This window comes from Oncorhynchus masou, chromosome 1 (assembly GCF_036934945.1).
Source record: "Oncorhynchus masou masou isolate Uvic2021 chromosome 1, UVic_Omas_1.1, whole genome shotgun sequence".
Classification (NCBI taxonomy): Eukaryota; Metazoa; Chordata; class Actinopteri; order Salmoniformes; family Salmonidae; genus Oncorhynchus; species Oncorhynchus masou.
The window spans coordinates 30,055,340-30,079,093 of record NC_088212.1 but is presented as its reverse complement, the minus strand read 5'-3'; the positions used below and the strand labels follow the sequence as shown (position 1 = coordinate 30,079,093).

The 23,754-nt window shown below is 41.3% G+C and overlaps 1 protein-coding gene across 2 annotated transcripts in view; it reads right to left on the bottom strand.

Annotated features, from left to right (window-relative positions):
* Positions 1-8,425: 8,425 nt before the first annotated feature.
* Positions 8,426-23,754, bottom strand: part of LOC135541733 (transcription factor 7-like 1-B) — a 51,258-nt gene continuing 35,929 nt past the window's right edge. Inside the window, exons 5-12 of one of the 2 annotated variants that reach the window (XM_064968062.1) lie at positions 15,067-15,202; positions 14,766-14,868; positions 12,771-12,854; positions 10,986-11,132; positions 10,572-10,734; positions 10,342-10,449; positions 10,060-10,111; positions 8,426-9,359 (exon numbers count right to left, since the gene is read on the bottom strand). In XM_064968062.1, coding sequence (XP_064824134.1) covers positions 8,872-9,359; positions 10,060-10,111; positions 10,342-10,449; positions 10,572-10,734; positions 10,986-11,132; positions 12,771-12,854; positions 14,766-14,868; positions 15,067-15,202 — 1,281 coding nt within the window. In that variant the 3' untranslated portion in view covers positions 8,426-8,871. The remainder of the gene's footprint in view (positions 9,360-10,059; positions 10,112-10,341; positions 10,450-10,571; positions 10,735-10,985; positions 11,133-12,770; positions 12,855-14,765; positions 14,869-15,066; positions 15,203-23,754) is intronic. The other variant, XM_064968071.1, reaches the window with a different exon arrangement.

The window sequence follows — 23,754 nt, the reverse complement described above, 5'->3', positions numbered from 1 at the left end:
ACAGTTGATCTGGAAGTATTACGTTTTGGGGGCGCTAAAATAAGGGCAATTGTACTGATCAAGGCGATGTACGAGTTTACGTGAGTTTACTATAGCTGTCTCATGTTCAAATATCCCTCAGATCAAATCGATTATCTAATGTATAGCCAGTCTCGGTACACAACACACATAAAAACAAAGATTGACTGTTCAAAGTTATTGTAACGTTACTTGAAGTAAAGCATTTGTTTAAGTAGCGTTATATAGTAGGTATGGCAAATTAAGATTAGCAGATTGAGCGCTAAATTAGCTAGCTATCTTTTAAAAATATTTTACAAAAACTCTCACCTCTGACACCACCAGACAAATAAACCAGCACGATAAACAACATAGATATTGTTCTCATTGTAGCTTTGAGGCAAAACAAACCTAGTCAGATATAAGAAATTTCTACGAAAATAGTTCCCAATAATGCTTGGCTCAAAGGTGATGACTCAAATCCTGATATAAACACTTCCTTCTTCCTCCTACTGTTCAAGTCTGCCAAAACCAAGAGTGTAATCATTAGTCCAAACAGTTCCGTTTTGCGAGTAAAACGACAGTTTCTATTGGACAAATTCAGCTAGATCCCGCCCCGTTTCTTTCCGTTTGCTTCCGTCTAAGAAACGTTTTGCAACAGAATAGGCGTAATGAATAAAACTCTGATTTTACGTCACAGATTGAATCATTGTCAAATAAAACAGATGATAAACTCACGATTTCCAATATCCGATTTTTGTACATTAAAAGTTAGCTATGCAACTGAATGTGATGTGCGTTCACACAACTCCAAGCGCTCCAAAATGTAGATTTTTTTTTGTCTGCCAATTGCAATATTTAAAGGAATCCAGCAGAGATCAGTACAGGCCTACTGATGATATGATAAACCTTGAAGTTGATCACCAGTATCATAGAATATTTACATTTACATTTAAGTCATTTAGCAGACGCTCTTATCCAGAGCGACTATCACATTAAACCATGTTTTCCAATATGTCTTAGAAGTGGTTTATATTTATACCGGTCTGTTTAGACGCCTATATATATACAGATTCATATTACATTTGTGAAACATTTCCAATAAGCATAGGCCTGCTAGCCTGTCACAATCTGTATAGGAGAAAGGCCAGTTTGCAGCTAAGGTCTAATGGGAGATGTTTACAGAACAAAATGCTACCTGGTCTCAGAGCATTTCGTATTATTCTGTATGTAAATCTGAGACACTCCATTTAGTATAAAATGTTACATAAGACAGATGGTTACTTGGTCAGCATGGATGGATGGGTGGGTGTATAACGCAAATGTATAGTAACGCAAATGTATAGTAACCCAAAGGTTGTGAGTTCAAATTTCATCACAAACAACTTTCCCAACTACTTTTTAGCTACTTTGCAAGTTAGCTAACCCTAACCTTAACCCTTTTAGCTAACCCTTCACTTTTAATGTTTTTAATGTAACCTTTATTTAACTAGGCAAGTCAGTTAAGAACAAATTCTTATTTTCACTGACGGCCTAGGAACAGTGGGTTAACTGCCTTGTTCAGGGGTAGAACGACAAAATGTCTTAACTTGTCAACTCGGGGATTTGAACTTGCAACCTTTTGGTTACTCTAACCACTAGGCTACCCTGCCGCCCCACATTGATTCTGTACCGGCATCCCCTTTATATAGCCCCGCTATTGTTATTTACTGCTGCTCTTTAATGATTTGTTATTCTTATCTCTTACTTTTTTTTGTCTTTTTTTTAAACTGCATTGTTGGTTTAAGGGCTTGTAAGTAAGCATTTCACTGTAATTTCACCTGTTGTATTTGGCGCATGTGACAAATAAAATTTGATATATGAGTCATAATAACAGTCAGAATGAGTAAGTAATCCACATTCTACATGGGCTCTCTAGGAGGGGTAGGGCTGCAAAAAAATAAATGTAGTGCTGCTTATCTCAAATTTCAATTATGTTACTGTCTACAGACAGAATGGAAAGAGTCTACCAGATTATCAAATAAAGTAATACATGCATACAGGGTTCAAATATAGGGTCAAATATGTCATTATTTCTGTACTTATACAATCACGCCTGCTTTTTCCTTTGCTATCATTATCTTGGTGCCCATATCGATAGATATCAGGATGTTGGAAGTGTCTGGAAGGTTCCAGTGTGTTTGTTTCTACCCTGCTTTCTCAACATGATATCAATTGATTGTTTCCCCCCCAGTTTGACAAGACTCAGCTGGCACCTCTATGAAGACAGGTATCACTTGCTGTGAGCTTAAGAACCCCATTCTTAATGTATTATTCATACCCATTTGACCTTAAAGAAGGGAATGCAAATGTAACTCAAGAATGAGATAGATGATCCAACTTTCTAAATGTCAAACACCATAATGAAGACACATTCATGACAAGAATCCACAGGTCTCTCGTTTCCAGCTGAGATGTAAAATACCTCTCATTAACATTTGGATGATTATCACTCCCACAATCTCAGGTTGTGTGCTCAAACAAGTTGCATTTTATTGATGATTCCGTAAGGAAGATTATCTCAAGGCTTTTGCACATATTGAATGTTTACTTTGAATGTTTACTTTTCTGCACCTAGGAGGATCTAGAGCTTTTTATCGCACAAATTGACAAACAGCTCCATGGTAGTAGTCAGACCCCACTGAATCTCTCTGCATTTGCATATGAATGTGTTCACAGTAAGATCGGCATGGATCCCAATGTAATTTAATATGACACCATAAAATGATTATTATATTTGTCCTATTTCACGCAACTAGCAACTTTTCGTTCACTGGCCCAACACTCCAACTGCTAGGCTCTGCTGACAAAATACATAAGAAACCTTTACTTAATAGAAACAATGGATTTCTTAAACCAAACCACCTTGAAGGATAAAAAAATGCTCCTTATGGGATTTGAACCAACAACATTGTGAAACCTGGTCTCAGCACATTTCATATGATTCTGTACGTAAATCCGGGACACCCATTTAGTATGATATTTACATTTCGTATGGTATGTATTAAATTGTATGATATGTTACGAACAACAATTTGTGTTATATATTATGAATTTGCAAAACTTGATATACACTGAACAAAAATATAAAACGCAACATGTGAAATGTTGGTCCCATGTTTCATGAGCTGAAATAAAAGATCCCAGAAATGTTTAATACACACAAAAAGCTTCTCTCAAATTGTGTGCACACATTTGTTTACATCCCTGTTAGTGAGCATTTCTCCTTTGCCAAGATAATCCATCCACTTGACAGGTGTGGCATATCAAGAAGCTGATTAAACAGCGTGATAATTACACAGGTGCACCTTGTGCTGGGGACAATAAAAGGCTACTCTAAAATGTGCAGTTTTGTCATACAATACAATGACACAGATGTCTCAGGTTTTCAGGAAACGTGCAATTGGCATGCTGACTTAAGAAATGTCCATCAGAGCTTTTGTCAGATGATTGAATATTCATTTTTCTACCATAAGCCGCCTCCAACATCATTTTATGGATTTTGGCAGTACGTCCAATCGGCCTCACAACTGCAGACCACGTGTATGGCATTGTGTGGGCAAACGGTTTGCTGATGTCAATGTTGTGAACAGGGTGCCCCATGGTGGTGGTGGGGTTATGGTATGGGCAGGCAGGCAGGCAGGCATAAGCAACGGACATCGAAACCAATTGCATTTTATCAATGGCAATTTGAATGCACAGAAATACCGTGGTGAGATCCTGAGGCCCATTGTTGTGCCATTCATCCGCTGCCATCACCTCATGTTTCAGCATGATAATCCAAGGCCCCATGTCACAAGGATCTGTACACAATTCCTGTAAGATGAAAATGTACCAGTTCTTCCATGGCCTGCATATTCACCAAATATGTCAACCATTACACATGTTTGGGATGTTCAGGATAAACGTGTACAACAACGTGTTCCAGTTCCCACCAAAATCCAGCAACTAATGCACAGCCATTGGAGAGGAGTGGGACAACATTCCAGAGGCCAAAATCAACAGCCTGATCAACTCTAAGAGAAGGAGATGTCGCGCTACATGAGGCAAATGGTGGTCACACCAGATACTTACTGTTTTTCTGATCCACACCACTACCTTTTTTAAGGTATCTGTGGCAAACAGATGCATATCCTTATTCCCAGACATGTGAAATCTATAGATATAGGGCCTAATTTATTTATTTCAATTGATTGATTTCCTTATACGCATGTTGCGTTTATATTTTTGATCAGTATAGATTTGTACAATATGTTACGAATTTGTTAAATGTATGGTATGTTACGAATTCTACCTAGGTGGCTAATGTTAGCTTGCTTGTTAACGTTAGCTAGGGTTTAGGGTTAGTGGTTAGGGTTAAGTTTAGGAGTTAGGTTAAAGGGTTAGGTTTTGGGCTCCCGAGTGGCACAGCAGTCTAAGGCACTGCATCTCAGTGCAAGAGGTGTCACTACAGTCCCTGGTTTGAATCCAGGCTGTATCACATCTGGCCGTGATTGGGAGTACTATAGAACGCACAATTGGCCGGGGTAGGCCGTCATTGTAAATAATAATTTGTTCTTAACGGACTTGCCTAGTTAAATAAAGGTTCAATGTGCTAGCCAGACCTGAATATTGTAGCCTATAAGCTAGGATTTTATGTCCATGCTACCTGCATATAATAACAGGATGTTACAGTGTCTCCTGAATACCAATCTGAATGGATCCTCTATAATCAAATAGTATTATTTATTGAATTCAAGAATGAACCACTGATGTTCTAACCTGAGAGGAGTCATATTAACTCCTCTGTCTAATGGGGTACTTATTTGGGTCTCTACAGTGGAGACTTGTCTATGCAATGTCTCCATGTCATGCATTTGAAATATCAAAGGGTTAACCTGGAATGAATTTGAGATCAAAGGAGGGCCCAAAAAAGAATCTCGACAAGAGACTGCAAGAATTTAATGAGCAAAATTAACATGTATTAAATCTGACCTTGTGCACATGGCAGATATCTAGTAGAGGCAACCAAATACAATACTTATTATTCGATAAACAGTGACAAGTAAGGGCTAGGGATGCACACTTACAAGGGGTGACAATACCCCCCCCCCTTTCAATACATATACAGTACTAATATCTGTTATTTTCAAATGGGATCAGGAAAATGTTTATAGGTAGAACGCTATTACAACATTTTTAGTTCCATCATAAGATTTTAATTGCCATTCTATTATAGTTAATCAACGACGAGGGGCTAAGGATTCAGACTCTACAATGTTGTGCAAATAAAAACCTAAAATACTAATATCAAGAAAAATACATTCAGTTTCTGGCCTGTATGTATGAAGCAACAAATAGGATAGCATTTGTTCAAATATGAATTTTATACATTGCAGCTACATGCACTACATGACCAAAAGTATGTGGACAGCTGCTCGTCGAACAACTCATTCCAAAATCATGGGCATTAATATGGAGTTGGTCCCCCCTTTGCTGCTATAACAGCCTCCACTCTTCTGGGAAGGCTTTCAGCTAAATGTTGGAATATTGCTGCGGGGATTCAGCCACAAGAGCATTAGTGAGGTTGTGCACTGATGTTGGGCAATTAGGCCTGGCTCACAGTCAGTGTTCCAATTCATCCCAAAGGTGTTGGATGGGGTTGAGGTCAGGGCTCTGTGCAGGCCAGTCAAGTTCTTCCACACCAATCTCAACAAACCATTTCTGTATGGACCTTGCTTTGTGCATGGGGGCAATGTCATACTGAAACAGAAAAAGGCCTTCCCCAAACAGTTCCCACAAAAATGGAAGCACAGAATCCTCTAGAATGTCATTGTAGGCTGTAGCATTAAGATTTCTCTTCACCTAAACTAAGGGGCCTAGCCCGAACCATGGAAAACAGCCACAGACCATTATTCCTCCTCCACCAAACTTTACAGTTGGCACTAGGCATTTGGGTAGGTAGCGTTCTCCTGGCAACCGCCAAACCCAGATTTGCCTGTTGGAATGCCAAATAGTGAAGCGTGATTCATCACTCCAGAGTCCAAAGGCGGTGAGCTTTACACCACTCTAGCAGACGCTGGGCATTGCTCATGGTGATCGTAGGCTAATGTGTGGCTGCTCGGTCAAGGAACCCATTTCATGAAGCTCCAGACGAACTGTTGTGTTGACGTTGCTTCCAGAGGCAGTATGGAACTCAGTAGTGAGTGCTGCAACCGGGACACACAATTTTTACGCGCTACTCACTGGTCCCTTTCTGTGAGCTTGTGTGGCCTACCACTTCGCGGCTGAGCCGTTGTTGCACCTTGACGTTTCCACTTCACAATAACAGCACTTTCAGTTGACCTGGGCAGTTTTAGCAGGGCAGAAATATGACGAACTGACTTGTTGGAAAGGTGGCATCCTATGACGGCTCCACGTTGAAAGTCACTGAGCTCTTCAGTAAGGCCATTCTACTGTCAATGTTTGTCCATGGAGATTGCATGACTGTGTGCTCGATTTTATACACCTGTCAGCAATGGGTGTGGCTGAAATAGCCAAATCCACTAATTTAAAGGGGTGTCCACATACCGTTGTATATATAGTGTATGAAACAAGGTACATCGAATACTATTGCCTCATCACAAAATCTGCACCTGTATTCCTATGATAATTTTTAAACAATAATGCAGTGATGGATATTGACTGAAATTCATTGACATTGCTTGTAGCAGCCATGTTTTGAAGCAGTATTACATGGGTTGGAGCCAGCCTGAAATAGCCAGCATATTTTAAGTCATTCACCTGGAGTCTCTCAGTTTTATGTGTTACTGACTATAGAGACTGCAACATTACAATAGATGTATAGCCTTGAGGAGACAGTTTCATCGGCTGTTTTTGACAACTCATTACCTGTCATTTCAGTGATGGATTGGAGAAGTAGCTGAGGGTAGGCGGGCATGGCACCAGAGACCACAGCCTCTGCCTGTGGTGACATAAACAAGCAGAGACTAATAATTAGTTAAAACATTGCTGGGAGACTGACATCTCAGTATCTCACCGCAGGGCAAAAATTTAAACAAATCCTCTGTGTGCACACGTCCGTCAGTCTGTCGTTCGCAGTTCAGGCCATAAAGAACCCTTGTCTGAGGGTATTGTCCTACAGCTGTGTTTAGGAAAGGGTTCAAGTTATCGATTATGGATAACACTAATGAATGACAGCTATTGGTTGCATACATATAGAATTAGAATAAAACTCATAATTTTGTGTACAGAGCCATATTATTTTACTCTGCTCAATCAGAACTAGGTTAATCTGTATGTTCATAGCCTCTCAATCAGAGCTGATAAGGATGCTGAGCATGGTAAGCAAATGAGTGTGCATGTTGTCAACTATCGTTAGTGTGACACAGGAGGGGATACCCTGGGGAAACCAAAGAGGAGTGGATTTGGGACAGGAAGGCTGGTCAGTCTCCTACCATCTGGATGTTGCAGGAATACAATGACTAATTGCTTACTTCTTCCATTTGATTTTTAGAATACCCAAACTACCAATTATCTCAATGGCAATCTAACTGTAGCTCTCCTCTCTCTCTTCTTTGTGAGAAGTGTGGTTAAGGACAAGGTAAGGTCTAAAACAGAGTCACAGGGCGAAGGAACTTAAATGTGCTCTTCCAGGCTAGTACCAGAGCTCGAGGCTAATTGGACCATCCCTGGCACTGGTCCTCATCTCCAAAGCCGCCAAAGACTGTAACCTACCGTGTGTATTTTTGACTAACTGAATATCCTAATTAGGTCCCAGGAGCTACATCCCATTACCTCAGAGTTAAGTAAGCCTCAGCACTGTGCCAAACGGTGAATAAAGATGCAGTAAAACTGTGCGAGGGAAAGGGGTTTGGTGTGCTGGGGAGGAGGCTGACCTGCTTGTTTGTCGTTGTTATGGAACTCTACATTCCAGTATGTCTTTTATTTTTATTTATATTTGGCTTAAAATGTTGTTACCTTTGCACAGGTTCTCATTTTCCAGCATGGTTAGCCTAAATTCACCCTATTAAAGATGAACTAGTGATTCGTCCCCCACAATCGTCATGATATATTTATTATCCACAACTAAAGTGCCCAAAATACAACATATCTGTTACTAACCGATGAATGACCACTTCCAATATTTATCTTGAAGAACTTCATAGTGCCTCCATCAGCTGTTGATAAGTTTTAAAACTCCCAGCAAATAGGCTCCTTCCAACTTAGCATCTGCACCTGTATTTACATCTACCGGTTTGAATCTGTAGGAAATGTGTACATTGTTTCAAAATTCATAGAAATGTAACAATTATGTTATTGATTCATATTCAAAGGAATGTGCATGATCAGAGAGTGATGAAAATAACACTCATCTTGCAGAGTGCATGGAAGAAAAGAGAAGCAGGCATTTCTAAGAAACAATCTCAAAGGTTTATTTAACATGTCAAAAGGAAGGTCACACACTTGGGAATTTAAAAGGGATTGTTGAAATTACTGAAATAATTGGCAAAAACTATGAATTAAACTCAATACTAACATTAAATCAGGTTTTGGTTAAAAGGAGAGAGTTTTTTTCTTTTCCTTGTTTTTTCTTAAAGAAACATTTTATACATGGGTTATTTTATACAACTGGTTCATTGGATAAATGCATCAAAAAGAGAAACCAGTTCTGTAGTAAACTTTACAAAAAAATACACTTTGTTTCATTGAGAGTAGAAAAGGACGGGATCAAATATTGACCAATAATATTTCTTCCTTTTCATCATTTAAAAAAAAGTTGTTCTAATATCTATTTTTTGAAAAGTAAAAGCAATATACAGCACAATAAAAGAGAAAGGAATTGCTTTTGTAGATTTAATCAGACGATTTGGTTACCAAGGAGAGGGGCTGTGACTGGAACAGGGCATGATGGGAATGCAGGGCTGCTTGATGGAAAGGAGAGGGCGGGGAGAGCATCGAGTGGTGTAGGGAGCTGAATGGGATTGGCCGAGAGAAAATTGGTGCGGAGTGGCTGGAGTGGCTGCCTGAAGTACCAATAGGGATAGAGATGCTTGGGTGGGACGAGGAGGAAGAGGAAGAAGATGAAGATGACGAAGAAGAAGCAGATCCAGAGGGCTTGCCAGTTAGGAAATGATGGTGCAGGCGTCCCTCTGGTTTGGTGGTGAGGGACAGTGGCTGGGCCTGCTCTGAGTGGGTGGCGGCTGGCGCAGCCGGTGAGGCCAGAGCTGCAGAGGGTGTGGCTGGAGAATCCAGCATGCTGCCGTGAGACGAGGCAGGGCTGTCACACATCTTCTCTGAGGGTAGGTACTGCACACACTGATTCTTGTTCCTGATTGAGAAGTCTGAGTAAACAAAAGGAAGGGGCTTCGTCAATATTGCTGTTAAAAAAGCCGACAATCGTGTCCTTCAACAGTGCCCATTTTCTTGTACACATGATAGCTGGCCAAAAAATACAAAACATTCACAGACAATGTACAGAACATGGAAAACCAAAAGGTCTCGGACAAACAGATAAACTTGAATTAATTTATTTAAAAAAAGGTGAAGTTGCAGAAGTGAAATTAACAACAAAATGGCATATGCATTTCTAAATAAAACTAATCGGGCGGAAAAACATCTGTGATCATATAAACAAAGTCGATGACACGTTAAATGCCTGCATGTAAATGAGGTTTGAGTGTTGTGCTGCAACAGACCAAACCACTGCGGGTGGAGTGGAGAGCAGTGGCCTGCAGTTCAGCCACACTGGTTCATAACAGCAGACATACCTGCCACAACGTCACTATTAGCACTGAACCTCATATGCTGCTTGTCAAAGTATAGAGGGAAGAGAGGAGTTAGTAAAGAAGGAAAAAACTGAAGTCAAAAACATAAAAGGTGTTATTTTGCATATTGCATGTTGTATTGGACCACTGTCAAGTCACATGACCAGCAAAGTGAAGCTTGAGGTACTATTTCACACAGGCCTATAGATGGAGTTCTTTCTGCCCTAAATCGAGAAGTACGGTCCAAGAGAAGGACAGAGAGAAAAGGGCCCCTTACCCTCTGGTGTTGAGTCTGGCTTATTATCTCTCTTCCTCTTTTTCCGCTTTCCCTGAGCAGATAAACAAAACAATGTGTTTAGAAAAAAACTGGTCTCTATCCAAGTGACAGCAACATGCTTCAGCACTACCTCATACAACTTCAGTGTATGAGAACAACAGTACAGCTATTATTACAGATACAGTATTGAATCATTTTTAAACCAAGTGGAAATGAGGGGGCGCTTAAGCAACCCACATTTCCCTCATTGTTAAAAGATCCATGGAAAGATGTCCTACTCACATAGTTATCTCGTGCTGACCAGCCTGGGTAGAGTTGGGAGTGGAGTTGCCTCTCTTTCCTTGCCAGCTCATAGTATTTCGCTTGCTCTTCTCTCGAAAGTGAGTGCCACTGAACACAAACATGACAAAAGTCAGAGAACTAGTTGAAGCATGTACAGAATTTACATCCACAAACACATTCCCAAACTGTTGTGTGTGTGTTTGTGTGGTCAGGCAGTGTGCTGTGCTCACCCTTCGACCCAGTATCTGGTTGATGGCAGCGCTCTCCTTCAGAGTGCACTCAGCCACCACCTTGGCCCTCATCTCCTTCATGTACAGCATGAAGGCATTCAGAGGCTTCTTGATATGGGGCTTCTTGTCCTCCTCCTTCTTCGCTGGGCCCGGAGACTTCCTGCTGAGACAACAAAACACACATTCAAATGTCACTTAAAATAGTCCTTTTGTGTGAGGTCTGATTCCCTTCCAGAAGACCTGGCTGACCCATTACAACGGTCAGGATATTCTTGAATCCTGGCCCCTTAAATGGAACTATGAATAGAGACTGGATACTCAGTCAATCATCCATTTGAATAAGATCAGAGTATAAAGAGTTTATATGTTTGGCAATAAGTAAATGTGAAGAATCTGTTAGTTAATGGTCCTTACGAATGCATAGAGGGGCTCATGTGTTCATGACTGTTGGGCTCCTGCTTGATGGCTGGTGATACGATAGCAGGATGAGGGATGCCAGTCTGGTGCATGCCGTGAGGGTGGTGGGGCATCATGTGGGGGGAGAAACGGCTAGACACCAAGCTGGAAAACAACAAAGACAAACACCTGTTAAACTTTTCACAGGCACTTTTTGTCTGGCCTGTCAAGTCAACTTCGACTGCTTTGACTGTCTGGAGTCTAGACTAAAGTAATGTCCAAAGTTAGCTACATATTTTTTTTCTTCTTCAAATAAAGGCTCAAAAACCCCTTTATCCGACCATGCCACCGTGGAGTGTGTGGTAACCATGGTGACCAAGGGGCCCTGACACCTGAAACCACTTTCCTCCCTGTGTTCCAAACCATGGAGGGACTTCCACAGCTACCAGAACAGAACATTCAGATAACTGTCGGAAAATGAGAGTGGTGCTAACACAACACAATGGTACATTGTACATGGACAAAGGGGGAAATTAAGGTCCGTGCTCCTCTGCCACGCATTCCTGTTAAATACATGATTGAATGGAAAATCCTTTAATGCTTCATAAAAATCTCCTAACATTTAAGACAGATATGGTCCATGATTGACTATAGCCTTGTACCGTAAGTTTGTGAGTGTGCAGACACTTTCCTTGCTTTACTTCCCCAGAGTCAGGTGAACTTGTGGATACCATTTTTATGTCTCTGAGTCCAGTATGAAGGACGTTCGAGGTAGTTTTCCGAGCGGTTCCCATAGACTTCCAGTCATTGTGATAATGCTAGTTAGCAATTGTGCAAACGTTAGTTAGCAACTTCCATCAAACTGCACCCAGACAAAATGGTATCCACAAGTTCATCTGTCTCCAGGGAAGTAGATAAAGGGCTTCATTGCCAAAATTCTGAAGTATCCCTGCAACAGTAACAAGTCAAATTGAGGATAACCCCATAGGGTAAATTTTATGAAAATAATCTCTCCAATATTTTTTGACTTAAAACTATAATCTCATACGTAAGAGGGGCGGGCCTCTTTCAACCATTACCATCCCAGCAGCCCAAAAAAACAATGAGGAAAATAAAATATAAAACATAAAAAGTCAAGCAGACATTTTGCTACATACTGTATGAGATACCGTACATAAAGTAATATAGTTATGACGAAACTGTCAAGTATTACCTGACACACGTATCAAGTCTTGTTCAAGGGGGGTGGATGGTAAGACAAACTTTGTAACAATGTGGCAGGAACTGAGAGTACTATTGATCCCATTGAGACCCTGATGAATATTTCATCCCATACTAGCACCGGAAGGCTCGCTACAAATCTTTCACATTTTGACAGAGGGCAGAGAGTTAAATCAGATGGGAGTTGTCGGTTCAGATTAGCTTTGATTTGTCCTAATCGATTCTTAGCCCTTTCATCTTTGTGTGTGTGCGTAACAGAGCAACTCAGAACATTGGCCTGAGCGAGAAAAGACAGTGCTGTCTACCGGGTAAGGTTTTGAATGCCAATAGTCTGTTCGCTTTCTCTTTGGAAGGAAGGCTGATCTCATCTTTAAAAGCCCCCACATTCCTTTGTAGTCCCTACCCCACTGGCTGTCCATGGTTGGATACCACTGTCCTAATACTGTTATAAACTAATGAGCAATGACAAGATCAGAAACATGACTACAGAGTGTAATGTAACCACTAGATATTGAATATCTCAATTTTTAGGGAGGTTTAGGGGTGAGACTGGATGACAAAAAAACAGAGAGATCCACTCACCTGGACATGGATGCATTCATTGCGAGGGCGGGATAGGGGTGCCGGAACCCCCCTGGGGGGATAGAGTACATGTGCTGGCCCTGCCTGAGAATGAGAGAACGAGAGGGAGGCAACAGTGAGAAGAGGATCCGACACAGCTGAGAAAGAACGCAGCAGTACTAATCCAGCCCTCATCAACTGCAATCCCCTGCGTGAGGAACAGCACCATTCAAATTGATTACAAGACCCATGGCAAAACCCATCAAATGTAAAGTATGTATCGTAAATATGACAGTGTTTTAATATTTTTAATATCAGAACGTGCTTTAACGTTTAAGAAATGCATCAGATTGTAGTCAATGTTTCTCCTATACTAGAGTTGAAGTTGGAAGTTTACATACACCTTAGCCAAATACATTTAAAATCTTGGTTTTTCACAATTCCTGATATTTAATCCAAGTACAAATTCCCTGTTTTAGGTCAGTTAGGATAACCACTTTATTTTAAGAACGTCAAATGTCAGAATAATAGTAGAGAGAATGATTTAGTTCAGCTTTTATTTCTTTCATCACATTCCCAGTGGGTCAGAAGTTTACATACACTCAATTAGTATTTGGTAGCTTTGCCATTAAATTGTTTCACTTGGGTCAAACGTTTTGGGTAGCCTTCCACAAGCTTCCCAAAATAAGTTGGGTGAATTGTGGCCCATTCCTCCTGACAGAGCTAGTGTAACTGAGTCAGGTTTGTAGGCCTCCTTGCTCGCACACGCTTGTTCAGTTCTGGCCACACATTTTCTATAGGATTGAGGTCAGGGCTTTGTGATGGCCACTCCAATACCTTGACTTTGTTGTCCTTAAGCCATTTTGCCACAACTTTGGAAGTATGCTTGGGGTCATTGTCCATTTGGAAGACCCATTTGCGACCAAGCTTTAACTTCCTGACTGATGTCTTGGGATGTTGCTTCAATATATCAACATAATTTTCCTCCTCATGATGCCATTGATTTTGTGAAGTGCAGCAGTCCATCCTGCAGCAAAGCACCCCCACAACATGATGCTGCCACCCTCGTGCTTCACGGTTGGGATGGTGTTCTTCAGCTTGCAAGTCTCCCCCTTTTCCTCCAAACATAACGATGGTCACTATGGCCAAACAGTTGTTTCATTAGACCAGAGGACATTTCTCCAAAAAGTACAATCGTTGTCCCCATGTGCAGTTGCAAAACGTAGTCTGGCTTTTTTATGGCGGTTTTGGAGCAGTAGCTTTTCCTTGTTAAGCGGCCTTTCAGGTTATGTCGATATAGGACTCATTTTACTGTAGATGTAGATACTTTTGTATCTGTTTCCTCCAGCATCTTCACAAGGTCCTTTGTTGCTGTTCTGGGATTGATTTGCACTTTTCGCACCAACGTACGTTCATCTCTAGGAGAAAGAACACGTCTCCTTCCTGAGCGGTATGACAGCTGCATGGTGTTTATACTTGCATACTACTGTTTGTACAGATGAACATGGTACCTTCAGGCATTTGGAAATTGCTCCCAAGGATGTACCAGACTTGTGGAGGCCTACATTTTTTTCTGAGGTCTTGGCAGATTTCTTTTGATTTACCCATGATGTCAAGGTTTGAAGGTAGCCCTTGAAATACATCCACAGGCACACTCAAATTATGTAAATTAGTCTATCAGAAGCTTCTAAAGCCATGGCATCATTTTCTGGAATTTTCCAAGCGGTTTAAAGGCACAGTCAACTTCGTGTATGTAAACTTCTGACCCACTGGAATTGTGATACAATGAATTTTAAGTGAAATAATCTGTCTGTAAACAATTGTTGGAAAAATGACTTGTGTGATGCACAAAGTAGATGTCCTAACCGCCTGGCAAAACTATAGTTTGTTAACAAGAAATTTGGGGAGTGGTTGAAAAATGAGTTTTAATGACGCCAAACTAAGTGCATGTAAACTTCCGACTTCAACTTCAAGATGAGATTTGGACTGTATGATTTAATGCTGTGTGTTACTCACTGTGGCACTAGCCAGCCCAGAGGATGAGGGATCTGTCCCACTGCACCTGGAGACAGGGGGTAGTATGGAGAGAGCTCTGATGGGTGGGGAGTCCGAGGAATGCCTGAAGGGAACACAAAAGGGGACAGTTTAAGCATTTAGGTCATTATACTAGTTACAGTCAAGGTTCTTTTCTCTAAGAAATTAACCAATGATTAAGTCAGACATACCTCAGTTAAAGTTGAATGCAAGCCATGCAATGCTTTTGGATCAGAGGCGGTATTAGGCAGCAACATGATATTCCATGAGGTTGTGTGAGTACCTGTCTTTGGGTCAAGGATCTCCGGGGAGAGGTGTGAGGGAGGGGTTCCGGGGGAGAAGTGTTCGTTGCTGTAGGTGATGAGGGGGGTCAGCGGGTGGACGTGGTGAGCATGCTGCACCACTGGGACCTTGTTGGACTGTAGGAGAGAAAAGAGGAACACACAGAGGGACTTTAGACATGGGAAAGAGAGGATAGGTTAGAGCAGGGGTTTACTGGTATTCCTGGGTCTCCAAACACTCTCACAGAAATTGGCTCATTCATAACTTACAGATAACACCGTCTGGCATTTGTAACACGTTGTGCATGATGTTTGACATATTCATTGACATATATGTATAGCCTTCTGCATCATAATGTTCCAAATCCATCATGGAGCCAGTGAGCATGAAGGTACAGTGCATTCAGAAAGTATTCAGACCCCTCAACTTTTTCCATATTTTGTTGCGTTACAGCCTTATTCTAAAATGGATTAAATTGTCCCCCCCCCCCAATCTACACAAAATACCTCATAATGGCAAAGCAAAACAGGTTAAGAAATGTTTGTTAATATCTAAAAAATAATAATACAAAATCGTAAATATCACATTTACCTAAGTATTCAGACCCTTTGTTGAAGCGCCTCTGAATGCTATTACAGCCTCGAGTTATCTTGGGTATGACGTTACAAGCTTGGCACAACAGTATTTGTGAGTTTCCCCCATTCCTCTCTATAGATCCTCTCAAGATCTGTCAGGTTGGATGGGGAGCGCTCTGGAGCATTTTCAATAAGGATCTCTCTGTACTTTGCTCCGTTCATCTTTCCCTCTATCCTGACTAGTCTCCCATTCCCTACCGCTGATAAACATCCTCAAAGCATGATGCTGCCACCACCATGCTTCACCGTAGGAATGGTTCCAGGTTTCCTCCAGACGTGACGCTTGGCATTCAGGCCAAAGAGTTCAATCTTGGTTTCATCAGACCAGATAACCTTGCTTTTAATGGTCTAAGAGTCCTTTAGGTGCGTTTTGGCAAACTCCAAGCGGGCTGTCATGTGCCTTTTACAGGGTTCAGTCTGACCACTCTTCCATAAAGGCCTGAATGGTGGAGGGCTGCTGAAATGGTTGTGCTTCTGGGATGTTCTCTTATCTCCACAGAGGAACTCTGGCGCTATGTCAGAGTGACCATCGGGTTCTTGGTCACCTCCCTGACCAAGGTCCTTCTGCCCCGATTGCTCTGTTTGGATGGGCGCCCAGCTCTAGTAAGAGTCTTGGTAGTTCCAAACTTCTTACAATTAAGAATGACGGAGGTCACGGTGTTCTTGGGGACCTTCAACTGCATTTTTTGGTACCCTTCCCCAAATCTATGCCTCGACATAATCCTGTCTTGGAGCACTGTGGGACCTTACATACAGTACCAGTCAAAAGTTTGGACACACCTACTCATTCAAGGGTTTCTCTTTATTTACTATTTTCTACATTGTAGAATAATAGAAGACATCAAAGCTATGAAATAACACATATGGAATGATGTAGTAAACAAAAAAGTGTTTTGTTAAAAGTTAATGCGTTTGAGTTAATCAGTTGTGTTCTGTCAAGGTAGGGGTGGTTTACAGAAGATAACCCTATTTGGTAAAAGACCATGTCCATATTATGGCAAGAACAGCTCAAATAAGCAAAGAGAAATAACAGTCCATCATTACCTTAAGACATGAAGGTCAGACAATCAGGAAAATGTCAAGAACTTTGAAAGTTTCATCAAGTGCTATGATGAAACTGACTCTCATGAGGACCGCCACAGGAAAGGAAGACCCAAAGTTAGCAGAGGATGAGGTCATTAGAGTTACCAGCATCAGAAATTGCAGCCCAAATAAATGCTTCAGAGTTCAAGTAACAGACACATCTCAACATCAACTGTTCAGAGGAGACTACATGAATAAGGCCTTCATGGTTGAATTTCTGCAAAGAAACCACTACTAAAGGACACTAATTAGAAGAAGAGACTTGCTTGGACCAAGAAACACGCACAATGGACATTAGACCGGTGGAAATCTTTCCTTTGGTCTGATGAGTCCAAATTTTAGATTTTTTTGGTTCCAACCACCATGTCTTTGTGAGACACTGAGTAGGTGAGTGGATGATCTCTGCATGTGTGGTACCCACCGTGAAGCATGGAGGAGGAGTGATGGTGCTTTGCTGGTGATCCCGCATGTGATTTATTTAGAATTCAGGGCACACTTAACCAGCATGGCTACCACAGCATTCTGCAGCAATACACCATCCCATCTCGTTTGCGCTTCGTGGGGCTATCATTTGTTTTTCAACAGGACAATGATCCAGCACACCTTCAGGCTGTGTAATGGCTATTTGACCAAGAAGAAGAGTGATGAGTGCTGCATCAGATGACCTGGCCTCCACAATCACCCAACCACAACCCAATTTAGATAATTTGGGATGAGTTGGACTGCAGAGTAAAGGAAAAGCAGCCTTCAAGACGGTTGGAAATGAATTCCAGGTGAAGCTGGTTGAGAGAATGCCAAGAGTGTGCAAAGCTGTCAAGGCAAACGGTGGCTACTTTGAAGAATCTCAAATAGAAAATATATTTTGATTTGTTTAACACTTTAGTTACTACAAGATTCCATATGTGTTATTTCATAGCTTTGATGTCTTCACTATTAATCTACAATGTATAAAATAGTAAAAAAAATAAAGAAAAACCCTTGAATGAGTATGTGTGTCCAAACCTCTGACCGGTACTGTATATTTCCCGAGTTGTATAATATCTCCTAGATATAGGACAGACACTTGTGTTGTTTTCTCTTTGTTATTATGGGGTATTGTGTGTAGATTGATGAGGAAAATAAATAATTTCATTGATTTTAGAATAATGCTGTGACGTAACAAAATGTTGAAAAAGGGTCAATGGGTCTGAATACTTTCTGAATACCCTGTATGTTGTTGGTAGTCACCATGGCACTGAGTCATGTGTGTAAAGGTGATGGTGAGCCCCTATGTCTGTGTCTGCCTGTCGCTCTTCCTCCCTGGTAAACAAAACAGGCTGTGGCAGTGCGCGTGACAGGCCCTATGATGCAATCTGGATCCCCACCAAGGCACAGTAAAAGCCTGCGGATACATGCCAACACCATTACGGCCATTTAGTGGCGGAGAGAACTGTTTGTTCAGCCTAACAGACAAAACAACAGGGCCCAATATCCAAAAGTCACACCTGTAAGTACTCTAGGTACCTTAATGCCCATACACATGACTGGATCCCTTATCTCACGCTAACTCACCCACGTTACGCCTATACACATTTTTAGGATCTCTCATTGATTTGGTCTGAGTACACTACACTGGTATTAGATCGATCTTTATGGTCTATGGGAATAAAATCCTATATACACTCAAAGCACTCACAATACAGCATAAATCACAATGGGAGTTGGGAAATACACTTCAAGAAGTCTTTTGGAGCAGACTCATTGTTATTTCAGCTTTTTTAATAAAGCTGTGTGGTGCCAGAGAAACTCCAGATCCCAATAGTCTGCTAGCTAACTGCACTAGAGCTGGCCAGGACAGCCAGGAGGATGATGATGATGATGATAATAATAACCAGCGTCTCTACTTTCATTAGGCAGCGTTCAGCCTCAGTCATTTCCCCTGGCTGCCCCGCTCAATGGAACGCTTGTTGGCCCAACTCGTCACATGGGAGGGTCAGCGGTGGGGGGGGAGAAAGGAATCTTGTTCCTCCAGACCTAACCTTTCTTCAGTATCCCTCCCCAACTCCTTCTCAACCTCTCGTCTAACCAATGAGGTCCAGGAGGGAACAAGGTTTGCATTGAGATGGCTGTACGCTCTCTTACTTCACGCTGCTTAGAATTGTTCCAAATATCAGGCATGCTTTTTCTGCCCTTTTTTATATCACTTCCAACCTTTCCCCTTTTTAAGTCTTAGCAAACTTGTTTCTCCTGCTCCCAAAGCCTGCTTTGATTTCAGAAATGCCAGTTGTGTGATGAGGATAATATGCAAAGCAAAACGAGATAAAATTAACTTAAAATGTTTAACGCCTTGTAAAAGGTGAAGTATACATTTATTCAAAGTGCACATTAGGTGTAAACAAACAAAGAACCCATGATACGGATAAAGCTTTCATATTATATGATGGTTGCATAAAGCATTATGTAGAAAACCCAGTGCTCAAATGTCATGTATACTTTAGGCAGGCTTTGTTGTTCTACTTCATGTACAATGTGATAAAATGTATCCTATATTGTGGATGCTGTTTGAGACCTCTGGACCTGAGTGCCAACACATTTTGGGAAGCACTTCAGTGAGAATTGGAAATGATCGGCATTAATAATTTGTACTTTGGAATACACCAATCGCGTGTTCACTTCGAACGGATTTTTAAGTTTAACAGCGCCAGCTTCAACATGGATACCAGACTCTGCATTTTAGTAAAGTGTTGCCAAATAATGCGTGGAACAGAAATATGTACTGTAGGTGTGGGCTGTTCACATGCAAAACCATTTTGGCCAGCAGCCTACCTGCTTAAACCATCTCCAGAGGAGAGGTCCCTCTTTGGTCTACCTTAAGGGACATAGATGGTTACCTCATCAACTTCTACTGGCTTATTAGGTACTGACTGAAAAGTAAGTAAGTCCCTCCCACTAGATCTGAATATTATGAGTGGCCATAATTAAATAAGAAAACTTTTACAAATGAAGGCAATGGTATTACACTTCTTCAGCCTGTCACCTGAACGTTCAGCTGGAATGCAGTTCAACAGTAATTACCAGTTAGTAAATGTGAAATTCCCACAACAAGTCATCTTAACATGTAAAAGTGATTTTTTTTTAAATACTGATTAAGTTAGTTTAAGATGTTGGGGGGGGGAGGTTCTAAGCTGACATATGGAATTGTTTTATGAAGGTCATACCATGGATCATTTAGCCATTTGATTTTGAATTTTAGGACCCCTTTACGTAGGCCTCAAAAACATTAAATTTGATAAAATATTGAATTTGGCCTTTACTATTATAGCCCATAGATTAATACATTAATGAATTGAAATATAGACAGTCAAAATAATACATCATAAAGAAAAAGGTTTTGAAGTGTCTGTCCTATATCTAGGAGATATTATAAAACTCAGGAAAAATACAGTACCAGTCAGAAGTTTGGACACACCTACCTATTAAAGGGTTTTTCTTTATTTTTTTACTATTTTATACATTGTAGAATAATAGAAAACATCAAAGCTGTGAAATAACACATATGGATTCATGTAGTAACCAAAACCGTGTTAAACAATTCAAAATATATTTTCTATTTGAGATTCTTCAAAGTAGCCACCCTTTGCCTTGATGACAGCTTTGCACACTCTTGGCATTCTCTCAACCAGCTTCATGAGGGATGCTTTTCCAACCGTCTTGAAGGAGTTCCCACATATATTGAGCACTTGTTGGCTGCTTTTCCTTTCCTCTGCAGTCCAACTCATCCCAAACCATCTCAATTGGGTTGAGGTCAGGTGATTGTGAAGGCCAGGTCATCTGATGCAGCACTCCATCACTCTCCTTCTTGGTAAAATAGTCCTTACACCGCCTGTTTTGGGTCATTGTACTGTTGCAAAACAAATGATTAACCCCACGAAGCGCAAACCAGATGGGATGGCGTATCGCTGTAGAATGCTGTGGTAGCCATGCTGGTTAAGTGTGCCTTGAATTCTAAATAAATCACAGACAGTGTCACCAGCAAAGCACCCCCACACCATCACAAATCCTCATGAGAGCCAGTTTCATCATAGCACTTGGTGGTTTTTGCGACTGCACTTGAAGGAACTTGAAGTTCTTGACATTTTACATATTGACTGACCTTCATGTCCTAAGGTAATGATGGACTGTTATTTCTCTTTGCTTATTTGAGCTGTTCTTGCCATAATATGGACTTGGTCTTTTACCAAATAGGACTATCTTCTGTATACCACCCCTAACTTGTCACAACACAGCTGATTGGCTCAAACGCATTAACTTTTAACAGGGCACACCTGATAATTGAAATGCATTCCAGGTGACTACCTCATGAAGCTGGTTGAAAGAATGCCAAGAATGTGTAAAGCTGTCATCAAGGCAAAGGGTGGCTACTTTGAAGAATCTCAAATAGAAAATATATTTTGAATTGTTTAACACAGTTTTGGTTACTACACCATTGTGTCCAAGAGTGTCTCCCCTTTCTACAGTGGTGTCATATTAGTTTGTAGCCCAAACGGTTTGGAAGCAACAGACAAATGTTGGGACATCAACATTAGCATCTTCAGATGAGTCCCGTGGGGCTTGTAAGAGCAAAACAGAGAACACCACCGTGTTTGTGAGAGTCTTCCCTTTCGATAGAGTGATCATATCAGTTTGCTGACCAAACTGTTTAGATGCTACAGTGCTGTTTGTGAGAAGACCAAGACGTCTCCTGGTCTGACAAACAGTAGCTCTGCCACTTTCCACCGCAGGGCGACGTGGGGATGCAGCTGATTGAGACGCAGCCCATTCAAAAAGCTAGACACTGTATTTCTCGCTTAAACGGACAGATTTTGATGGGGATTTTTTTTCTTCTTATGCTGCGTTTAGATGGTACGAGGTAGACAGCAAACCAGATGTCATTCTTTTCAATGAGACCCCGAATGTAAATGCTGTAGAGGATGGCGGCGGAAGACGAGACTTGCCGCCAGAGTTCAAATATTTAAAGCTTTGCCGTCTGCTGCAGCATTTGTTTTCTACCGGATGTTGATTTGCACTGTTTGTTTACTGAAATCTCCGTAGCAACACATACTGTCGTGCTGGCTTGCTTTTGCTGTCACCCTCTTTCATGCTTTCTTGTCCCGCTTTGCCAACAGGTAGTTTTTGCATCCCTCGTCTAAACGCAGCATTAGATTCCAGGTGTGTCAATAGACACGAGGTCAATAGACTCTAGCCCATCAATACCTCTATTCATCCTCGAATAACCCTCCTACCCATGACAGCTTCACATGCTTGGCTTCATGATCTCACGGGCAAGGAACATAAGATATGTTTCAAATATAAACATCTACATGACGGCCCGGGACAGAGAAAGTGCAATCTGGAGCCAGATGGGCACTGCATTGACCTGCCTACATGTTGACAACTGCCCAATCCACTGTACCAAAACACAATGCCTTCACAAATGGCGTGTGGCAACACTGACTGACTAATGATATTAGATTTGAGTCGACACGGTAACAGGAAGAAAAGTTGCTGAGCCAGTGCAGAGACAAGGTCGCTGTCTGTTAAGCGGTATGAGGTGAAGTAGGCCGAGGTGGCAGTACCTCACTGGGCCATTAAACTTGGAACACTGCAAAGAAAACCACACTCCTTGGTCAATGTGGGTGTAGGGGTGGATTTCATTCAAGCAAACATGTTTTTGGATCCTGCACATCTGAATTGAATTACTACGCAAACAGCCGATGGGGAAAGAGAGCACAGAACAAACTTTGTGTATGCCTTTCTACTACGCAATCCCTTCAGGGTGGGAAGCTCAGTGGCCTTTCAAAACTCCAGGAAAGAAAGAGTAAAAAGATCACATGGCATGCTGAGAAATCCAAGCCTTGTTTGTCAATGACAAAAGGAAACAGACGTAAGAGTTGACTGACCGTGACACATGATTTTAGAATCAACCCACCAAAAACTATGCCATTAATCACAGAGGCGCTACGCCACTTTGTCTGACCAGTCATCCCCTCTGAAAGGGTCAATTGCAAGAATGTTTAAGGTTAAGAAAATGACTGTGTCACTTTTCAGTGGCACGACTCAGCACCATACTCTACGGACCAGTGATGCATAACCAAATCAGAGCTGCACTATCCTTATATGCAAATAGACCATTGCCATATATGGATGTGTGCAATTCACTTTTAACCGGACTGTCTTTACAGCATTAATGGTGGCGAGTAGATGCGCTTGTTTTGAGATCAAAGCGAGAGCAGCATGTAGCCACGCATGCACATTTGTTCATATAATTTGCTAGTTAGTAAGTTATTAGCACAGTTATAGCTCATTTCTAAATCAGCAATGAGAGAGTGGTTGCTTCCTACAAGAGCACAAAAAGTATGCATTTCTATCCATCTTTGAAAAGCGAGTCAGGTAAAGATAATTTTTTTTCTGTCTTAAAGGGACAGTGTTGTACTTTGAGACTAAAGAAGCCAATAGGCAGAAGCTAGCATAATTGTCTGATTTTCTGTAAAAATGGTATGGGAATAATAATTCACTTTTTTTGTAAAGTCTTGCATTAAACAGCACATTTTCAGTCACCTCCTTGTGTCACTTTCTGACCTTAGTTCCTTTGTTATATCTTTGTTTTAGGTTGGTCAGGGCGTGAATTGGGGTGGGGAGTCTATGTTCTTTTTTCCATGTGTTTGGCCTAGTATGGTTCTCAATCAGAGGCAAGTGCTGTTTGTTGTCTAGGATTGAGAATCATACTTAGGTAGCCTGTTTTCCCCATTTTAGTTGTGGGTGGTTGTTTTCCCGGACAGAACTGTGCGCTTTCATTTTCTCCGTTTTGTCATTTTGTTTGAGTGTTTTTTTGTAAACATTAAATATGAACAACTTCCATGCTGTGCTTTGGTCTCATTCCAACGACGATCGTTACAGAATCACCCACCAACCAAGGATCTCCAGACTCATGGATATGGGAGGAGATTTTGGAC